At 38.5% G+C, this 20610-nt stretch overlaps 1 protein-coding gene across 9 annotated transcripts in view; it reads right to left on the bottom strand.

Moving 5' to 3' along the window:
- arvcfb (ARVCF delta catenin family member b) overlaps positions 1 to 20610 on the bottom strand; it is a 271466-nt gene that overhangs the window by 4166 nt on the left and 246690 nt on the right. For 6 of the 9 annotated variants that reach the window (XM_028456818.1, XM_028456820.1, XM_028456822.1 and 3 more), the window contains 7 exons: positions 18776 to 18918; positions 16033 to 16183; positions 15071 to 15263; positions 14553 to 14664; positions 13943 to 14030; positions 4987 to 5078; positions 3192 to 3304 (listed from right to left, as the gene is read on the bottom strand). In XM_028456818.1, coding sequence (XP_028312619.1) covers positions 3203 to 3304; positions 4987 to 5078; positions 13943 to 14030; positions 14553 to 14664; positions 15071 to 15263; positions 16033 to 16183; positions 18776 to 18918 — 881 coding nt within the window. In that variant the 3' untranslated portion in view covers positions 3192 to 3202. The remainder of the gene's footprint in view (positions 1 to 3191; positions 3305 to 4986; positions 5079 to 13942; positions 14031 to 14552; positions 14665 to 15070; positions 15264 to 16032; positions 16184 to 18775; positions 18919 to 20610) is intronic. The other 3 variants (XM_028456819.1, XM_028456821.1, XM_028456823.1) reach the window with 2 other exon arrangements.

Raw genomic sequence — 20610 nt, 5'->3', positions numbered from 1 at the left:
AAATTAACATAAATGCCACATTTTAAAACAGCTTCACATGACTTATTGTATCCCATGTACCCACAACACTGTCAGAAATGGACACAAGACAGACAAACACAGACAAAGATGAGGGAGCGGCGAGGACGATGATGAGGAAGGAATTGATATCTGACAGGAAGACAACGAATGCAAGAAGAAAGGAAGGTGGTGATGAAAGCTCACCCAGATCAGCAAGTGGTTTAGTGTGAGCACAATCTATAAAACAACATTTAAGGGCCCATGTTACACTAAATCAACTTTTCTGTGTTTTAAACATCATAAAGTGACCAAAGCGTTTTTTTCATTGATTCCCTCAATCATTAGTTAGAGGGTGATTTGCTCCTTTCTTACTGCAGGGTGAGCCCAAACACCTCGCTCCAATTTGATGACGCGTTCCCACTTTGGTGACAAATTTGACGTGGCACTGAGCTGGAGAAGCTCTCTGCTGTGATTAACATTAACATTTTCTACAGTCTATGTATGTACCGGCGAACGCCCCGCCCCCACGCTCTGTCTCGTGTTAATTATAAAGCAGCATGAGCTCGGCTACAGAGTGGGTGGGAGGGGGGCGGGCCGTCCTCTGGCCCTACGTTACCGTGCGGGGAGGAGGAAGTCAGTGACCCGTCTATAGACACACCCACTTATGAATATGCACAAGTAGGACGCAAATCAGCCTGTTTGTGTAGCGTTGCTCAGAAAGTGACTTTTCAGAAGCTAAAACTCTGGAAAACAGGCGAGTTTGGGAAAATAAACCTCAAATACTATGTTTTTGGAGTTCTTAGAACAACTGGAGATGGGTGAAAAATAGCATGATATGGGACCTTTAAAACATTTGTTTCCTGTCAATTCATATCTGAATACATTTATTTCACCATTTTTTCTAGATTTCATTTATATCCTGCATAGTCATTTCCATCATTTGCAAGAAGGAAGTGTCTACATTCTTAAGTATATCATCAAAAAGGACCATTTTATGTTCCCTATTCTCAATAATTATACCCTTTAAATCCGTGTCCTGCCGGATTGCTTGTGCCAATAGTTCTATATAAATAGCAAACAATGTAGGGCCCTGATGTGTTCCCCTAACATAAATCACTCAGATAATAAACCGTTTAACTTTACACTTGCTATAGGTTGCTCATAAATTGCCTTGATACATTTAATTGACTTTTCGTTAAAGCCAAATTTTTCTAATGTTTGGTATAAAAAAAAAAAATCCCAGTTTATCCTATCAAAAGCCTTTTCTGCATCAAGGCTTAAGATGTCACAATTTTCAAAGTAATTCATTTACTATTTGGATGAATGGGTGCATAAAGCATTTTGTTAGCTTTGTTAGCAGCATGTACCAAGACTTTAAATGCATTTGAGCTAAACTAAAGAAAACGGTGACGAAACAACCATAAAAACCCAAAATGGGAGTTTTAGGGTGGACTCATGTAATAGTTTTGGTTATGACATTGATCAGCACTATAATGATGATGTAATATTAACTTTACTTGTCATGGATGTACAGATATTGACACAAACATTGTTCGTTAACCACTAGGCCATCACTGCCACTATTAAGTAAATAAATGTCAGATGTTTGTGCTTGGTGTGTGCTTTTTTTTACCGCAGCTTTTCAAAATAAGACTTCTAACCTAACCCTAACACTAACCATAAGTTATGGGTAAATTTCTCACTAGAAATCTCATAAAAACAATTGTTGGCCGACCCTTAGCGTCACATATCGACGTTCGGTATGTGACGAGTTGGGGGCGAGAATGTGTTGGTCTCTCCATTAATTCATTGCAGCTCCTCTTTCTCTCTTCCGTCTCTGACTTAAAAACATCTTCATCTGAATTTATTCACTCATTTCTATTCGTGTTGGCTCCCTCATCAGCTTCTCATCCTACATGAATTATTTATTGGAAATCATTTTCACTGACCCAAGAAATATCATATACAATGACTGCAGACGGAGATGTGTGTGTGTGTGTGTGTGTGTGTGTGTGTGTAGAAGCACTTTCTCCTTTCTTCTCCACTGTTGTTCATTATAGGATAGCTGGGTTCCTGGAGGAGCCCTTTTTGAATGCAGAAGAATAATAACCTGACATCATTGGCAACCAAGTTTAGCAAAAGCCGTCAGAAGGGGCGGTGAGTGAGGCGTACGGTACATTTCAATGAAGTAGATGACATAAAATTGTAACCTTCCTTCTTCTACATGACTCTGGCTTTGTTGTTGTCTTTCTTGCATTAGAGAGACATGTACATGTTTTTTTAAATTTAACTTTACAATTTAACATTTAATTTCTAAGTACCCCTACCAGAAACTCTTGAAGCTTCTGGTAAAACCCAACATCACAGTCCATCCTGTGCATGGCCGGGCTTTTCAATCAGTCTGTGACTAATGTAGAACTACACGTGAAAATATATTACCATATATTCTTATCTAGAAGTTAAAAGAAAGGTTTTTTTTGGGGTGTTTTGTTTGACTTTAAACTGTGAAATGTAAAATATTACAGAAAAAAAACAGACAATTTACCATCACAGGTGTTCATTAGTTACAGTTATAACATCTTCATTTGTTTTAAACTTAAAAAAAAAATAAATTCCAATTATAAGATGTTTCAAAGAATTTGAAAAAAGGTTAAATTAACTCAATTTACAATCAAATATTTTAAAGTACCTTTGATTAACTTGTATGTGTTAGGGTTAAGGGACTCGCTTAACATCACTTTGAGATAACTCAATATATTATATTATATTATATTATAGGCTATATTTCCAAAACTGTTATTATTCCATGACTTTTCAAGACTGGAAAATCATTTTTTCAAATTCCATAACTTTTCCAGGAATTTCATGACCGTGGGGACCCTGAATCCTGTTATTTCATTAGTTTAGTTGGTGTTTATTTGTAGCCCAGCTCAAACTATAAATGCATTTGAATATCCCTGCACTAGACTGTTATCCAAAGGCTTGAAAGTGATGATGACAAAAGTTCAATGCAAAGCCCGTGACTTATCTGTCTGAGTGCTCATGGGTGCAGAGGCACAGCAGGTGAATGGTGGTAAAGCATGGCGGGGAAAGGAGAACTAGCTAAACACACAGTGAGGTGGAATGGATGCTATACAATCAGTAAAAGAGTGCAGGAAATTGTCCTGAGTACTTTGATTGTTCAGACCTACCATGCATGCATTTAGACCCAAGAGTCAACAGGCTGAGGCTTAACATCACAAGCGTCCACCAGACTGACCGCAGGCCTGTTACTCCTGATATAGTGTTTCCTATTTGTGTCATTCTGCAGCCACAGGGCGATGGGTTAGGGAAAGGAAGAAAAAAATAATAAAGCACACAAAGAAGTCATTACATATCACATGTACATTCCCTATCACAACACTTGCATTCGGGATTAGAAAAGCCAGAGTTAGTTTCCTGTCTGGGAAAGAAATCAGTGATAATAAAACATGCAAATGAAAAGAGGGGCGAGCAGCTTCAACAGCTGGGCTCAAAGTGAGGAGGACACCTCGGGGAGGTGCAGACGACAGCTTTGGAGTGGTGCTGGAAGGCCTGTACACTCTGAAAACAAACACAACTGTTTGTTGTGATTAGTGCTGTGTGTAGCTTCTGAGCTGCTTCAATCCATCAGTAGTTATCCTTAGTGTTGACTGCTCAATCCCAAACATGATTAAACAAAGTCATTGTGAGAACAGAGTTGGAGCTTAATTTCCAGTTATTCTGACTGCCTATAAAGCCAAAATACAGGAGTAATATTTAAATCTGGAATATTTCTACATTTAAGTTAGGAATTATTCATGAAAAACATCTAATATATTAAGGTTTCATTTATTAAGAACACTACTTTGATCTCCTGACATGTTCTGACTGCCAACTAACTGTCAGTCTTCCTCAGAGGCATCTACTGATTGCTTTGATGTGACTGGGACTCTCTTCTCCAGAAAACACTGGGCGACATGGGGGCGTGGCCAGCCTAAGAGAACTGTCAAGTTGGCCGCGCCCGGAAATAACTCATAAGGGACATATCAAAGCAATCAGTAGATGCGTGTGAGGAAGACTGACAGTTGGCATTCAGAACATGTCAGGAGATCAAAGTAAATTTCCTGTTGTCTGAAGAAATTAAACCTTAACATATTATTACAAAATAAACTTGCTGGAATTATGACACGAAAAACATCTGTTCCTAAAAATCCAATAGGATCCAAAAGCTTTCATAATATCCACTTCCTGTGTTGCCAAAGTCTTTTTAAAACAAAAGCATTGAATTTAGTGGCACATTTGTTATGGAAAAACTATAAAACACAAAAAGTATTAGTCACTCAGAAACAACAACTACTAACATACACACTAATATAACAACTGACTAACTGCTACTTCAGCTATTGCGCAGGAAGTTGTGCCCATAATCATATAAAAATGTTTAAAATAGCATTAGTTTCTTATTGAGTTTTGTGATTTTTAATCAGACACATTTTTTTATTTTATTTTATTAATAGAAGTATGTTAAGATTTTTTCTTCTTCTGGTGTGTATCAGTTTTGCAGTTGGCTCTTAAATTTTCAAACACTTTTGTCCTTAGACTTTGTTCCAAGGTTGGTTGTCCAATCATCTTGGGAATCCACTGGCTGCAGCCTGTAAGGTCAGCATCACGTCTGCTCAGTGCCAAAGCAAAGGCTCTTCTTCAGTGGGAAGCACTTGTTCCATCTTTTAATCAGCCTTGGAATAAATGCTACAGACTGCAGAAAGCTGAGTCGTGATTAACTTGTGGCTCTAAGCTCTGGGGTCGTGGTGGCCCTGTAAACAAGAGCCGACAACATCTTTTGAAGAATCAATCTAATTAGGAGCCGTTAACGAGAGCCACCGCGAAAACGGCAGGAGAGGAAAGTCACGTAGACAGAGGACATGTAGCAACAGTTCAGTGAGAGACATCAAGACATCAGTATCAGTATCACAGCACAGTCCGTACCTTCAGTGGCTCTCTTTCTGTCAGGTCCCCCGAGCTGTCGCCTGCTTTGTATCTGCAGTCTTTCTCCCTCTGGTCGATGGTGGTGTAACCATCTAATGAGGTTAGAGAACAACAGTTAGCTCATCTATTCACACCCTTGATCTCATTAACAAATCGCCACTATATTCTGTGGAGTGAAGCGCTGACATTCTCTGATAGACCTCTTTCAACGAGGTCTACGTAAGCGTACAAAATGACACAAAACAAAAGCAAGAATACATTAAAAATACATATTACAGAAAATGACAATAAAAGTACACAAATAGACAAGAAAAACATAAAAAATGACTCAGCAAACCCACAGTACTAACAAGCAAAACGACAGCAGAAATGCACTAATTCCTCAAAAAAATTTCAAATAAATTTGAAAACAAAAAGGCAAAATGACAGCACATATACACAATATGGCTCCAAAAAAATATTTTACAGGAAAAATGCACAAAATGACAACAGAAATGCAGAAAATGTCTCCTAATCAGCAAGACAACAACAAACATACACAGAATGACAAAAAACACACACAATTAATGTAAAAACTACTTGTTCTTTCCTGCATTAACCCTCAGATTGGTCATCTATCTATCTATACTATAATTCAAGGGAGGTCTGTGTGTGGAGCAAATATCTCCCCGACGCGGTGCCAGTTTGACCTGAAAGTCGCTCGACGGGTTCCAAATACCCCGAGTGTGTGTATCTGTTATTTTGGAGTCATTTGGTCATTTCAAAATGTTTATTTTAATTTTATTTCACTTCTGGACGCCCCGAAATGAAACCTATTCAGCTTTTGACCTCAGGGTGTGAGGGGGCGCTAGACGGACCTCACCCGGAACTTGTATAACGGACCACCATTTAGTCCGGTTACAGTCTGTGTCACGACACCCGTCCATAGGGTGGTATTGACTGTAGTGTTACGCTCTGAGTCAGATCGAAGTGTTTACTTTTTGCTGCATAGTGAAGGTCACCTGATTACTGCAGCTTCTCTCACTACACACCTGCCACTACATCTAACTACTGACAATAGAGAAGTTTATTGAAAGTTAGGCAGGTACACGTGGATGGACTGGTGCGCATGAATTTAGAATGGACCCCCCCCAAACACACACACCAAACAACAAAAATATGAAAATGACTCAAAATACACAAAACTAAATATTTAAACATAAAATACATAAAATACAACAGAAATGCAAAAAACTACACTAAAAAAAGATACAAAATGACTCCAGAATCACACTACAAATGCAACAGAAAACAATAATTATACAAAAAAATGCACAAATGACATAAAACAAAAAATAAACAATATTCATACAGGAAGTACACAAAACGACAACAGAAATGCACAAAAATATATAAAAGGCTCCAAAAACACACAAAATGACTCCAAAAAACATATATTACAGAAAAATACACCAAACAACAAAAATATGAAAATGACTCAATATACACAAAACTAAATATGTATACAAAAAATACACTAAAATGACAACATAAATGCACAAAACTACATGAAAAAAAAATACACAAAATGACTCCAGAGTTACACTACAATGGCAACAACAAACAATAATTAAAAAAAAATGAGTAAAAAAACCCAACACATTCATCATGCACATGTCTCATAGAATTAAACCAGGGAAATTGCACACGTTATTTTACTTTGCACCTGCAAATATACCGCTTAATAATACTACAGAGTATATTATTATGCCCGAAATTGACAACTCTCCTTAAGCGCCCACTATATGAATGCGTACTTCCGACGGGCACTGTACTAGTTACAGAAAAATACAATGCGGGTGAACGAAGGAGATGGATGTAGATACACACACACACACACACACATTATTTATAATAAAAATATGCTAGATGTGTAAAATAAAACCAAAAACTAAACAATATTTATACAAAAAGTACACACAATTACAACAGAAATGCATAAAAATACACAAAACTAAATATTTATACAAAAAAATACACACAATGACAAAAGAATCACACTACAATGGCAACAAAAAACTATAATTATACAAAAACACAACAGAAAAATACACAAATACACATAATGATTCCAAAAAATATACATTACAGAAATATACACCAAACAAAAAAAATATAAAAGTGAGTTAAAAAAACAACAAACATATTTATCATGTTCATGTCCCATAGAATTAAATCAGGGAAATCGCACACAATGTTTTATTTTGCACCCGCAAATAAACCCTTTATAACACTAAAGTACAGAGTATGTACACCTCTTTGTACATCCAATCTTAAAACATATACTCATTTGGCCATAATTAACTCTGAGGAAGCTCCCACATGAATGCATACTTCCGACGGGCACTGTACTAGTATTAGTGATGTTGCTATCGGACTAACGTTAGCTTGTTTGCTCCTCTGAGGGAGGGACTTTGGAAAGTTTGGAGGCAGGGCAAGAAAGCAGCAGGGAGAGAGGGATCTGAAAGTTGCGGACTGCACCTTTAACCTCCCACTTTTCTATAGCAATACATACTTCCTACGAGCACTGCACTAGTATACTCAATGTGCTGCTGGCTCCTATGACGTGTCACCAGCTCCCGATGATGTCATCAGCCGAAGAATATGGCACTGGATCTAAAATGTGACAACCCAAAAATGATGTCATAGTCACTATAAAAGACAGGAGTTCTTTTTTCTTTGACCGTCACCTTGGATTCTTGCCACTGCACACAGAGACTTTTACTGCTTGAGGTTTTTTGCGCCAAATACTCACATCATTGAAAATGGGTAAAAAATCTAATCGGAAGGGTAACAAAAAACAGAAACCAGCAGGTCAAAAACCGACTGCTGCTGTTGTTGCTCCTCAAGTGGTTGTGAAGACCTCAACCTCCCAGAGAGTACAAAGTAGCAGCCCCCAGGCTCAGAAGACGGTAACTAATGGAAAGATCATCCAGGAAAAAAATTATTTAGAACAGAAGGATCTTCTAATTTCAGAAATGAAGGCCTCTCTCGAGAAGATGGAGAGTGTATTAAAAATCCAGAAAGACCAGTGCAACCAACTGGTAGAGAAGTATACAATATTAGAGGAAACTCACTCCAATTATGTGAGCCAGTCCCAACAAAGCTTGGTGCAACTACAGAACAAGCTGGATAACGCTGAGAGAGAACTTCAGGCCAAAATTGCTAAAATAGCTGACCTGACGGCCACCCTCACTCAAACACAGGCCGAGAAGCAGACAGCTCATGTGAACGTCCAAGAAAAAAATGATGATTTAGAACGGAAGGATCTTCTAATTTCAGAAATGAAGGCCTCTCACGAGAAGATGGAGAGTGTATTAAAAATCCAGAAAGACCAGTGCAACCAACTGGTGGAGGAGAATAAAGTATTGAAGGAAAGTCACTCCAATTATGTGAGCCAGTCCCAACAAAACTTGGTGCAACTCCAGACCAAGCTGGATAACGCTGAGAGAGAACTTCAGGCCGAAGATGCTAAAATAGCTGACCTGACGGCCACCCTCACTCAAACACAGGCCGAGAAGCAGACAGCTCATGTGATCGTCCAAGAAAAAAATGATGATTTAGAACGGAAGGATCTTCTAATTTCAGAAATGAAGGCCTCTCTCGAGAAGATGGAGAGTGTATTAAAAATCGAGAAAGATCAGGGCAACCAACTGGTGGAGGAGAATAAAGTATTGAAGGAAAGTCACTCTAATAATGAGAGCCAGTCCCAACAAAACTTGGTGCAACTCCAGACCAAGCTGGATAACGCTGAGAGAGAACTTCAGGCCGAAGATGCTAAAATAGCTGACCTGACGGCCACCCTCACTCAAACAGAGGACCTCCTCACTCAAACACAGGACAAATTCAGTCGAACACAGGACCTCCTCACTCAAACACAGAACCTCCTCACTCAAATGGAGGACGACCGCACTCAAACAGAGGACACCCTCACTCAAACAAAGGTCAAATTAACTCAAACAGAGAACCTCCTCGCTCAAAATAAGTTTGAACTCACTCAAACACAGAGCCACTTCAATGAATCACAGAAAGTAATACGGAGCATGATACTGGAGGACCGGGAGAAGGCTTCTAAAGTGAAAGCATTCTTGAAACGGTTCCGTCACAGGCTCGTGGAGCAGAACGAATCTAAATAAACTAAACTAAATAAAGCCCAGTAAAACTCAAGAAAACAATAACAAGGAATACATATTTTTCCCTGGTAAAGATGGTAGGATGAATGGGACCATGTATCGTGAGATGTTGGCTAAAAGCTTCCTTCCATCAGTGAGAGCAGTGAAGATGAAATGTTTTGCACCATTTTACAAATAAATTCTTTGAAAATCATGCATTTCTATTTCCTGGATTTTTCTCTCCACATTCTGTCTCTCACAGTTGAAGTGTACCTATGATGAAAATTACAGACCTTTCTCATCTTTTTAAGTGGGACAACTTGCACAATCAGTGGCTGCCAAAAACTTTTTTTTGCCCCACTGTTCCGAAATGAAACCTATTTAGCTTTTGACCTCAGGGTGTGAGGGGGCGCTAGCGCACCATCTATATCTATTTCACTACACAGCTCCTCACCCGAGCAAGAGTCACGCGTGCGGCCACTCCTCCACTTCCTCCTGTGCCATGCTATTGTTAGTTTCTCAAACACGGGAGCTCTCTGAATAGATCATTTGAAACCGTCAGCCACTGGCGAGTCTTTTGCAGACACGTTTCCCATTGTTTAAACCATGTAACTGTTGCTCAATAACGTGCGGTTTCACTAGAGTCAGTATTGAACTCAACCCGTTCAATACTCCATCTGGAAAACTGCGGATTCTGTGTGGTGCCGTGCATGGAAGCTAAGCTCTGACCACTCGGTTCAAAGGGAAAACATGATTTTAGTTTTTTTTAAAAAGAGCCGAATTGTAGATAATACTTTAATTTACTTACTCACTCATGTAGTTTTGAGTTTTACGTTCTGTTTTGTGCAGTTTTGTTGTTGTTTTCTGATTGGCGCTACAATGTCTATGGAGTTTGGTTATCAGCATCCAAACATTTCACGGTGCACAAACAGTATTTATTTATTTATAATAAAAATAGACTAAATAAGTAAAGTAAAACCCAAAATACGGACCGGTATTACAGACGGACACGTTTCTGGCGGATGTTTTTAACCCGCCAGAACAGAGAAGAACAAGAAGAAGACATCGAAATGCGTATGAAAGTAAGTGAAAGTTGATTAGGATACTCTTATATTTTTCATATTAGGTAATCAAATCATAATACCCGTCCGTCTGTAATACCGGTCCGTCGGAAACACTTCCGTTGTTGCCGGTTTGCATTCGTGTTGTGACCTGTTTGCATTTGTGTTCATTTCTGTAAATGCATTCACCTGACACTTCCCAGCCACCGTAGGTAACCATTGGAATTCACATTCAATATCCTGAGTCTTCTCAAAGGGATTTAAGGATTGTGAGAATGCTGTGAGGCATTCTTACAATCTCATTATTATATATTCTGTATGTTTTTTCTGCACATTGTAACTCAGCTAAATCTGGACTGATTTGAACCATTCAAAGTGGAAACTGTGCAGCTTCTTTTCTTGTATATGTGAATCAATATTTATATTGAATTCATACTGTATGACTGTGTCTTGGTCAGTTTGACAAAGAATGTGATTATTCTTAATGTTTAGCTACCATGTTTGCTAACTTAGTTATTCAATTCAATTCAACTTTATTTATATAGCGCAAAATACAACAAAGTCATCACAAAGCGCTGAATAAAATATAAAGTCCATAGTAAACAAGAAAGAACCCAACAAGTTATCCATTCTTACACATGGTGGTAATCTTTTTACGCATTCCATATCCATGTCTGTGAGCATTTTGTAACATCCAATGTGTCTAAAGTCCAGAGGAGAGATTCCCTCTTTGGTGATTTCATCAGATTGTAACCAACTGTGAGATTGCTCCTTTCTCTTTCCCTGCAGGATAACACTGAAGTAAAACCTTAAAGCCAAAACTGTTTAACTCAAGACCTTTGTTCTCTATAATCACAGTTTTTTTTTCCAGGCACATCATAAATCTTTCTCTTAAACTGGTCTGAGCATTTCACCATGAAGCATTCTCACCTGTGTTTATCATATTTGTACTTATCTAGTTTTAGTGTTACCATCCTTTCATTGAAAGACCAACGGTGAGCTTTGACATGTGTTAAAGCTTAAAGGGCCCATGTTACGCTAAAGCAAATTTTCTGTGCTTTAAACATCATAAAGTGCTATTTGGGCTTCATGCACATGCCCAAAGTGTTTTTTCATTGATTCCCTCAATAGTTAGTTAGAGGGTGATTTGCTCCTTTCTTACTGTAGGGTGAGCACAAACACCTCGCTCCAATTTGATGACGTGTTCCCACTTTGATGACGAATTTGACACGGCACTGAGCTGGAGAAGCCGCGCCTCCAGGTAGCTCTCTGCCGTGATTGACATGTAAACAGACACGCCCACGAAGGTGAGCATTTCAGGGTCCTTCGCGCAGTGCAATGTATGTATTTTCTACAGTCTATGTATGTACCGGTGAACGCCCCGCCCCCACCCTCTGTCTCGTGTTTATAAAGCAGCATGAGCTCGACTACAGAGTGGGTGGGAGGAGGGTGGGCCGTCCTCTGGCCCTATGTCACCGTGGAGGAAGTCAGTGTCCCGTCTATAGACACGCCCACTCATGAATATGCATAAGTCGGCCACAAATCAGCTCGTTTGTGTAGAGTTGCTCAGAAATGGACTTTTCAGAGGCTAAAACTCTGGAAAACAGGTGAGTTTGGGAAAATAAACCTCATATACTATGTTTTTGGGGTTCTTAGAACAAATGGAGATGAGTGAAAAATAGCATGATATGGGACCCTTAAATAAAAGTATGTACAATTTCTAAACATTCACAAAAACAATCAAAGATCGCTTGTGAAATGAAGAATACCAGAATATTTAAAAAGATCAACGACAACTAACCTGATATAAAATGATGAGACAAACAAAAAACAACAATGTTGGAAATTTTGAACTAAAATGTGTCTGAAGTTTGAATCACAGTCGAGCGATCAGTCACAGTGACGACAATCCTCTCTCAGGACATCAGAAAGAAGATCAGCATGATCAAGTCTGTAAAACTATCTTCATGCATCCTGAGGTTTCTCTTACTATAGTTCTAAATCCACAAAATGAGACAATTTTCAGGCATTTCAAAATCATCAGACTTTTAACCTTCAACAAACTGTCATTAGAATTATTGCCCATCTAAATGTTGTTATGCATCCATTTATAGTTTTTGTTTTAATCAAAGACATAGTTTACATCTCATAGATCAATAAATCAAAGATTATTTACTCACAAATAAATATTGAAGGTTAGTTGAATGCATAGAAGTGTTTTTTAACTCATTCTTACTGTCATTTCTTGTGTTTACCCCTCGGAGTGACCTTGCAACACATTTCTGTTGTTTCATGAACTGGAATTTGTAGAAAAACAATGTTTATTTTGGGGCTGACACAGAAAGACCCCAATCCAGCCAAAATTGAATGCCTGGCGGAGTGAGGTGATATCACAGGGAATATGGGAACAAACTAGAACGAAAGTAGTGCCAAGGGATTCACTGTTCTCCTTGTCTGGCAAAGAAACACACAATACATTTCAATGTTCCACATTTGTTTGTGTGTAATTCATCTTCAATATATTGATCTATGAGGCCTACATTATGTATTTATCTGTTAAAAAAATGATTGTCTCTGTTTAGACCTTCCCTGTGATGTATTGAATGACGCACATCTTCCTAACGAAGCTCCTGCTTTGTACAAACATCTTGTCAGGAGATCAAAGAACATCATGTCTGAAGCTCATTCCATCATCCTATGATCAGAGCGTGCAGGGGTTGGACATTTCAGATTCAAATAAATGATCCTGGCAGTGTATGAACTCAAACCAGGTACTGCTGGACCTTAACAGAGAGAGATGAGAGGGTTGCCTTTGGCAAACCATCCTTCAGCCTGTCTTGTAGCTGCGCCCAACTCACCACTGCCAGATTCCCAGATGCCTGAAACGTATAGGGAAGCTGTTTGCAGAAAGGCAGTGAAGGGAAACCGGCTTGTGCATTACCGCTTTTTTGTCTTATTCCCCATGTAAAGCATCTTTGAGTGTCCAAAAAAGTGATATACAAATTTGATCTATTATTATTATTAAAAATAATATAGTGGTGATGTTCCTGGTATTGTAGTAGCTGTGTTTAAGACACATGTGTGGATGCAAAAGACTAAAACCAATCAAAATAAGGAATTAGCACATTGTTTCCAGGCCACACTGTGAAAGGGAGTTTTTTTCCCCTCCAAAACACAACTGCTGGAAAATCCTCATTTAGAGAAAAGGCTGCCACCTCACATACACTCGCAGAGTTGCTCGAAAACCTTCACACTATTGTAATATCTAATAATCAAAAGTGCATGTGAACCATCAAAGATACGTTGAAGTCTTTGTTGTTCAAAGTTTAAGCATCTCTTTTTTTCAGGTTTCCGAGCCTTACAACCCATTTTCTTCATTTAACACATATCATCTCCACAGAGGAGATACAGTGAGGCTGCAAAACCAGGGCACTTCAAAAACTCAAACTGTCTTCAGTCATAACCTCAGGAGGACATGGGAAATTTTTGTTTAAACCTGGTTCAAAGACTTTTAAAATGGGGAATTCGACATTCTCTCAATAGTGAATTCTCACAGGGATTTGAACACTTTTACACAACAACAAATAAAACCAGCATGAGTGTTCTGTGTTTTCAGACCATTTTTAATCAGACCCCAAACATCCTCCACTGTCTCCTTTTTTGTTGTCGCTGTGATGCGACCATTTGGTCATCCTGACACATTGACAGAAACCCAAGCTCCTAAACACACACAGGCAGACTGACCTTGGTTCTTCTCCATCAGGGGCAGTGTGGTGTCGTCATAACCAGGTTTGCCATTCTTGGTTGCTTTCGGTGTTGTGGTCAGTGAGGGCTGGGAAAAAAAAAAAAAAAAAAGACTAAGTCATGAATCTAAATTGCTGGATCAGTGAATCTGATCATGGTGAAATGATCATTTTCACACTTTAAAAGCTTGGAGGAAATTCCTATCACATCTGCTGCAGGTTGGGGATCTCTGCCAAAGGACGGAAGTCTTTCAGTTTTATACACTCCCCTCCTTCTTTCTACACACCTGGTTCTGAATCTGTTACCTACCATTTCTGGTGCCATAATCCAGCTGTGTATTCCTGTACAAAAAGGTGTTTTAGAGCAAAACTGCAGCCCTTTAAATTTTTTTATATTGATAAATGTTCAAGTTTATCTAATGTCTATGCACAATAGGTTCATCTCTAAATTCTAAACAACAAGTCACCTAGGAAGCCGTCTGCTAATTATGGTGAAGTTGCAAAATCGATAGATACATACAGCTGCTGTAAAAACAAGTCATGCTCTTCCTGAAAAAAGACACTGTAATATCTCTGTTTGTTCCCATCCCAATGAGGTCAGAGTTCAGTACCTGGAAGTGGCTCTTATTCCATCCATCCTTGGTCAATGCGTTTCTCAGCTCCTTATAACTCCACACCATCTGCAGTACGTGGGAAGCAGCCTTTGTCTCGCGTGCTGATTGGCTGCACGAAACAGGAAGAGGGTAGATAAACAAAAAGAGGTGAATAAACCCTGTGAATTCTGAACAAAAGCATTGCAGGAAATGATCCGGTTTCTTAAAGAAGCCATGTCCCCTGAGCAGCGTTGAGGTTCTTAGGAAGCAGTAAGAGGAGTGCACGTTTCCTTTCATTAGCCACCAGCATTAATTACATGGGGGAGAAGACTTCAAAGAGCGCTTTTCTCATGAGACTGCAAGGAAACTTTTTCAGATTTTATAATAAACCAAGAACACATTCAGGTTAGCCGGAGAGACTGTCTGGTTTACAAAACATCACCACACAGGATTGAGTATTTATTTCAGTGAAAGCATAATATTTCACTATATACTGTGTATATACTGTATTGTGGTTTTCTGCCTCTAGCTTGTACCTGGTTCTGTTGATGGCGACTAGTTTCTCGATGGCTTGAGCCTGGATGAGGGATCGGGCGTTTTCAGAGCTGTCGGTGACGATCTCGTGGATGGTGTTCAGGATGGCGACCACCGTGTCCTCCTCCAGGTTCTTGGCTGGCCTCTGCTGACCACTGGGGAGGTTGCTCACCAGATCCCGCATGGCATAACTCCCTAGAGAGAAGAATAGATTGCTAAGGTCAAACAGGAAACATTGCTATAAGTGCTCTCTAGAAAGTCATCATCAACATTGAGTAAATAACTAGCATTATAAAAAATAAAGCATTTCACGTTGTTAACTTTGACTCTTTTGATTGTTTCGATATGTTGTTGTTAATATACACTGTTAAATATTTTGTTGAAATTTACACTTGTCTCTTTTCTCTACCTGTTAGTAATGTATAGCAGAGTTTCTCAATTGGTGGTTCGGGACCCAGAATGGGATCATAAACCTGCTCTTAATGGGTCTATTGTATTGCATGGGGAAAAAGTAAAGTAAGATCTTACCTACTGAAAAGATTTACTGTTTTTCTTTCAATCAAACATATTATTATTATTTCTACAGTTTCTGAACAACAAAAACCCCATTAATGAACTCCTACTTTGACACTGAACTGTGGTATTATGATAAATGTAGCATAACTAGCTATATATATATATTAAAAAAAAAATAAATATATATATATATATATATATATATATATATATATATATATATATATATATATATGAAATTTAATTTGAATTACATTCATCCCAAACTAGGGTCACAGGTCATTCTTTATCTAGGGATGATGGCAGGTCCCAAACACAATTGAGAAATACTGCTGGACTGGAAGCCTAACCCGCTAACTGTTCTATTCTAACTCTATTTAATATGGCAACAGTTTGTCATGTGTGCGTGTGTGTGTGTGTGTGTGTGTGTGTGAGTGTGCACGCGTACCGATAAGATCCTTGTTGCGACGGTCGATGGACAGGTTACGCAGTGCGATGGCCACAGCTCGAACTACCTTGTCTGAATCTGAGCGTAGCAGCTCCACCAGGATGGGGAGACCCTTCTCCTTCCGCACCGTTGCTCGGATGTAGTTTGACCACTGAAACATAGATGATGAAAAATGCATCCTTACGACCCTGTGCAGCAGTGTTTCTCAAACGGGGGTACGCAATGGCACTACAGGGGGTACTTGAGAGAGAGAGAGTGAGGAAAATTAACAAATGAAAGCATTCAAATACGGGGTTTTATGTTTATTTTTTGTTAAAAATGATAATCACGTTGAATATTACCAGCAACTCACAAGACAATAACAAAAACACCAAAAAAAAGAAAAAAATATACTGAATAATGAAGAACAGACAACAACAAAATACACATAATTAAACCAAAAACACACACACGAAAAGAGAAAAATACTTAAACGACAACAAAGACACACTAAATGAGAGAAAATACACCAGATTATTACAAAATACACAAAAATAACAGAGAAACATACAAAACAACATAAGAAACAACCAAACGACATCAAAAACACACACACTGAGAGAGAATATTATAATAATACCAACAACACACAAAATAAGAGAAAAATATACTGAATAATGAAAAGAACATACAAACAACAACAAAATACACAAAATGGCACCAAAAACACACAAAATGATGATACAAATTTTGATTAGAACGAGTACTTAAAATACAAAAGTCAGTTTTGGTCCCACATCAGGAGGGAAATGACCGGAAATAATAAAAATTAGAAATAAATGTATTCAGGAGGCACTAAAAACTGTTTTCATTCCACTTATTTACAAAATGAGATTCTTTAAAACGTGTGTTATCACTTATTCATTCCATAATTGTGTTCTTTAGTTGTTTTGTCACAGAATTCTGAGCAAAATGTATTCAGATGGGGTATTGCATTCAGAAATTAGAGAAAGAGGGTACTTGAGCCAAAAAAACGTTTGAGAACCACTGCTGTACAGGATAAGCAGGTATAGATGATGAGAGTCTAACTATAACTGAACCTGAAGAAGTGAAATTAAAAACTATCTAAAGCAGTTTGAATAATCCAAGAGATTTATCACACAGAAGCTGGTCTTTAAGTGAAGCTTGACAGATTCCCAGCAAAACACTTAAAACATCCAAAACCCAGAGGGTAGGCACAGTTACACCAGCAGGGGGCAGTAGTAAACCTTAAAACTAGGGTTAGGCTTTCAGCAGAAGCAAAGAGACTAATTTGAAGTTCCCCCTCTGATAAGCACGCAGGGAGCAGATTGCTCTTTGTTCACAAACAGGATGTTACAATGTAGTGTGTCCTCAGGTTTTCACCATCACAACTATAATGATCAGCTTCACTAAAGAAAAAGTCTGACTTACAAAATGTGACACTGGATGGGATTGTCAGAGTCAAAGAACTGAAGCCGATCAGACATTTTTTTTTTTCCCCTGTCAAACAGAAAGAGCTGCTTGTTTATGTAAGAGGAGAATGAATGGCACTTTAGTGCAAATGGACGGCTGATGTGTTGAAAACTCGAGTGAGCTCTCCTGCCAAGATGCACAAACTGGCATCTGACAACAGTCATAGCTCCACTGCCAACAGGCCAAACAGTCCCTCAAGAGCTGCTCTAATTGGAGAGAATGCTCACTTAACTCATCCATCATCACATGTAAACATCCACCAGCTACGAGACAGTGATACACAACCTGTAAAATCACCTGGACGCAAAGTCCTCCACACCTTTTTCTGTCTGACTTTTGTGTCCAGTCAGAAATGTCAAGTAGATTTGAAAAGTTGATCACCAAAAACATAAACACTTATTAAAGTTTGGTAGCACGTCCATTACCTCACTTTAAAGTGAACAAGTTGGATCATCCACCAAGGCCATGTTTTAAAAGGAAATGGGAGAGGATACAATCCCAGACCTTTATTTAAAATGATAAATATTAAGCTTTTCAAGATCTCAAGTTACTAAAATTGGATGTATTTTATCAAAATCCATCCATTCATCCATTTTCTGACCCGATCGCTCCTCTTTTCAGGGACACGAGGGTCTGCTGGTGCCTATCTCCAGCTTTTAATGGGGATAGGCGGGGTACACCCTGGACAGGGTGCCAGTCCATCGCAAGGGCAACAGACAGACAACCATTCCCAGTCACATTTACTCCTAAGTGTAATTTAGAGACTCCAATCAACCAACCAGTCATGTTTTTGGATTGTGGGAGGAATTACCCATAAAAAACCCACGCAAGCACAGGGAGAACATGCAAACTCTACCTATGTATCCATCCCAGGGCTTGTACCCAGAATGTTCTTGCTGTGAGGCGGATGTGTGCGCTATTTTTTTCAAAATGAGTAAGAAAAAAAAGAGAAGGGGGAGGAAAAAAATCTAATTAAAATATATTTATTTGAACTGTTTTTTTTTTTTTAGAACATTTAAAAAAAAAAAAAAAAAAAAAAAAATTAAAATATATATATATTTATATATATATATATATTTATATATATTTTATTTTTTTAATATACTAAATACTTAATGGGCCAAATTTTGAAAGCAAAAACAAAAAAAGTTACTGTCTTAAAATGTGTTTGCCACACACACACACACACACACACACACACACACACACACACAGTAAAACACAGTAGCATGTACATGTAGACTTTGTTTAAAATTTTAAAAGTCTTCACCAGTTCTGGACTTACAGTCCACTGTCCCGCGCTGAGGTTCTGCAGAGCCCCTGCGGCTGCTTCCAGGGTGTTGTAGTTCTGACTCTCTGTCAGCAGAGACAGGTACAGTCGTACCACCTCTGGTTGATAGAGTAGCTCAAAACCTGCAGGGAAACACATAAAAAAAAAAAAACAATACACGCCGTTAAGACATGAGCTGATAAGGCTGCTGGACGCTACCTGCAGGAGAGTGCTATGGGTCCCTTTGGCAAGGTAGAAGGTGAGTTGAGTTGTAGCTGAATGCATTAACATATTTGGAGAGAAGTAAGACCTCATTAAAAAACTTTTTAGACTAATGTACTCAATGTTCTGAATTTCTTCTCAAAAAGTCCATTTGGCTTCAGATTCAACACTTTTGTCGAGAACCCACTTTGCAATATTCAGCATTACCATGGAGAACACATCTCTATTATAAATTAGGAGAACGAAAGCACAAAGGAGAAACTATTGATCTGACAGCCCCCACCAAACACCAGGTATTCAAGGGGCAGGTTTATCTCCCCAGCACACAAGCCATTCTAACAGACTCAATCATTAGGGATCCATCTGATGCAAACCTAATTACATTATCAGCTCTTAGACACAGGCAGCGACCAAGGTGTCGCATCGCATCGGATCCAATTTACTCATCCAAGGTTTTTCTTATTTTAGCATAAACAGGTTAATCACTAAGTGTTTTACAAGCGACGAACAAGATGAGGGACAATTTCATTAAAAGTAAGACATTTTAAATGGAAGATATTCATTCTGTCAAGGTCATTTGGAGCTTGTTGCCTCTCTGGAGGGAATCCCACATATTTCCTGACACACTGCAAAAAAAAAAAGCCATAAGGTAGGATATTTAGTCTTTCATAAATAAGTATTTCCTTGACTTTTTCTGATCCATGAGTCTATTTTTCCTTATTAGAACTTTGACTCTTTTTTCATTGTATTGAAAACAATATAACAATGGCATTATTTGTAGTTCTGACTTGAGGCCATGGGTCAAGATCAAGGTGTCTATGGCCAATCCTTAGGGTTTGGAAGTGCCATGTTGGGTTAGGGGTGCAAGGTTTAGGGGCTGGTTGAGTAGTGAGCAAAACTTTGCACCCCACTCTATATCTATTTGACACACTGTGCAGCGGCTGTTTCATACTGCTTCATTATCTCATTAAAATGTAAACCAAAGAAGTATTTCTATCTCCTAGGTCAGGGGTCTGCAACCTTTACTCTCAAAGGAGCCATTTTGCCTCATCTCACCTGGCTTGAAGTCGAAAAAATACCTTCTCAATGAAACGGCAACTTAAAAACTGTTTAAAATAAAATAATTTGACATCAAGAGATAAAACAGTATCTTGGATCTTCAAATTCAAATTCTTACGCATCTCAGTTTACGTGAACACAGTGTTATATAAATAAGATTTTTTTTTTTTGGTTAATGTATTTAAAAGGCTACAAAAAGTAACTTGGAATTTGAAAACACATGATCATGTGATCATCACATGCTAATTGCTCATTTCTTGCCACACATAAAGCATGAATATTTAACCGGCACATTGGTGGTTAAATGAATCTGTTCCCACACTATTAAAATCTCTATTTTCTTCCAGAATAGTGTTTTTGTTGGTTTAGTTTTCTTACCAGGGATTTAAAACTCAAGGTGAACCACAGGTGCAGGAAAGTTGATGGTCTGTAGATGTTGCAGGAGGTGAAGTAGGCAGGTGCCGAGTCATTGCACAATGTGATTTATTTCAGGTTAACAAATTGCTATATCTTGATTTTATTTGTCATTAATTATTAATAGTCTCTGTAAAAAA

Source organism: Gouania willdenowi, chromosome 9 (genome assembly GCF_900634775.1).
Source record: "Gouania willdenowi chromosome 9, fGouWil2.1, whole genome shotgun sequence".
Classification (NCBI taxonomy): domain Eukaryota; kingdom Metazoa; phylum Chordata; class Actinopteri; order Blenniiformes; family Gobiesocidae; genus Gouania; species Gouania willdenowi.
The sequence above is the reverse complement of the archived record's forward strand: the minus strand, read 5'-3'. Positions and strand labels throughout refer to the sequence as shown.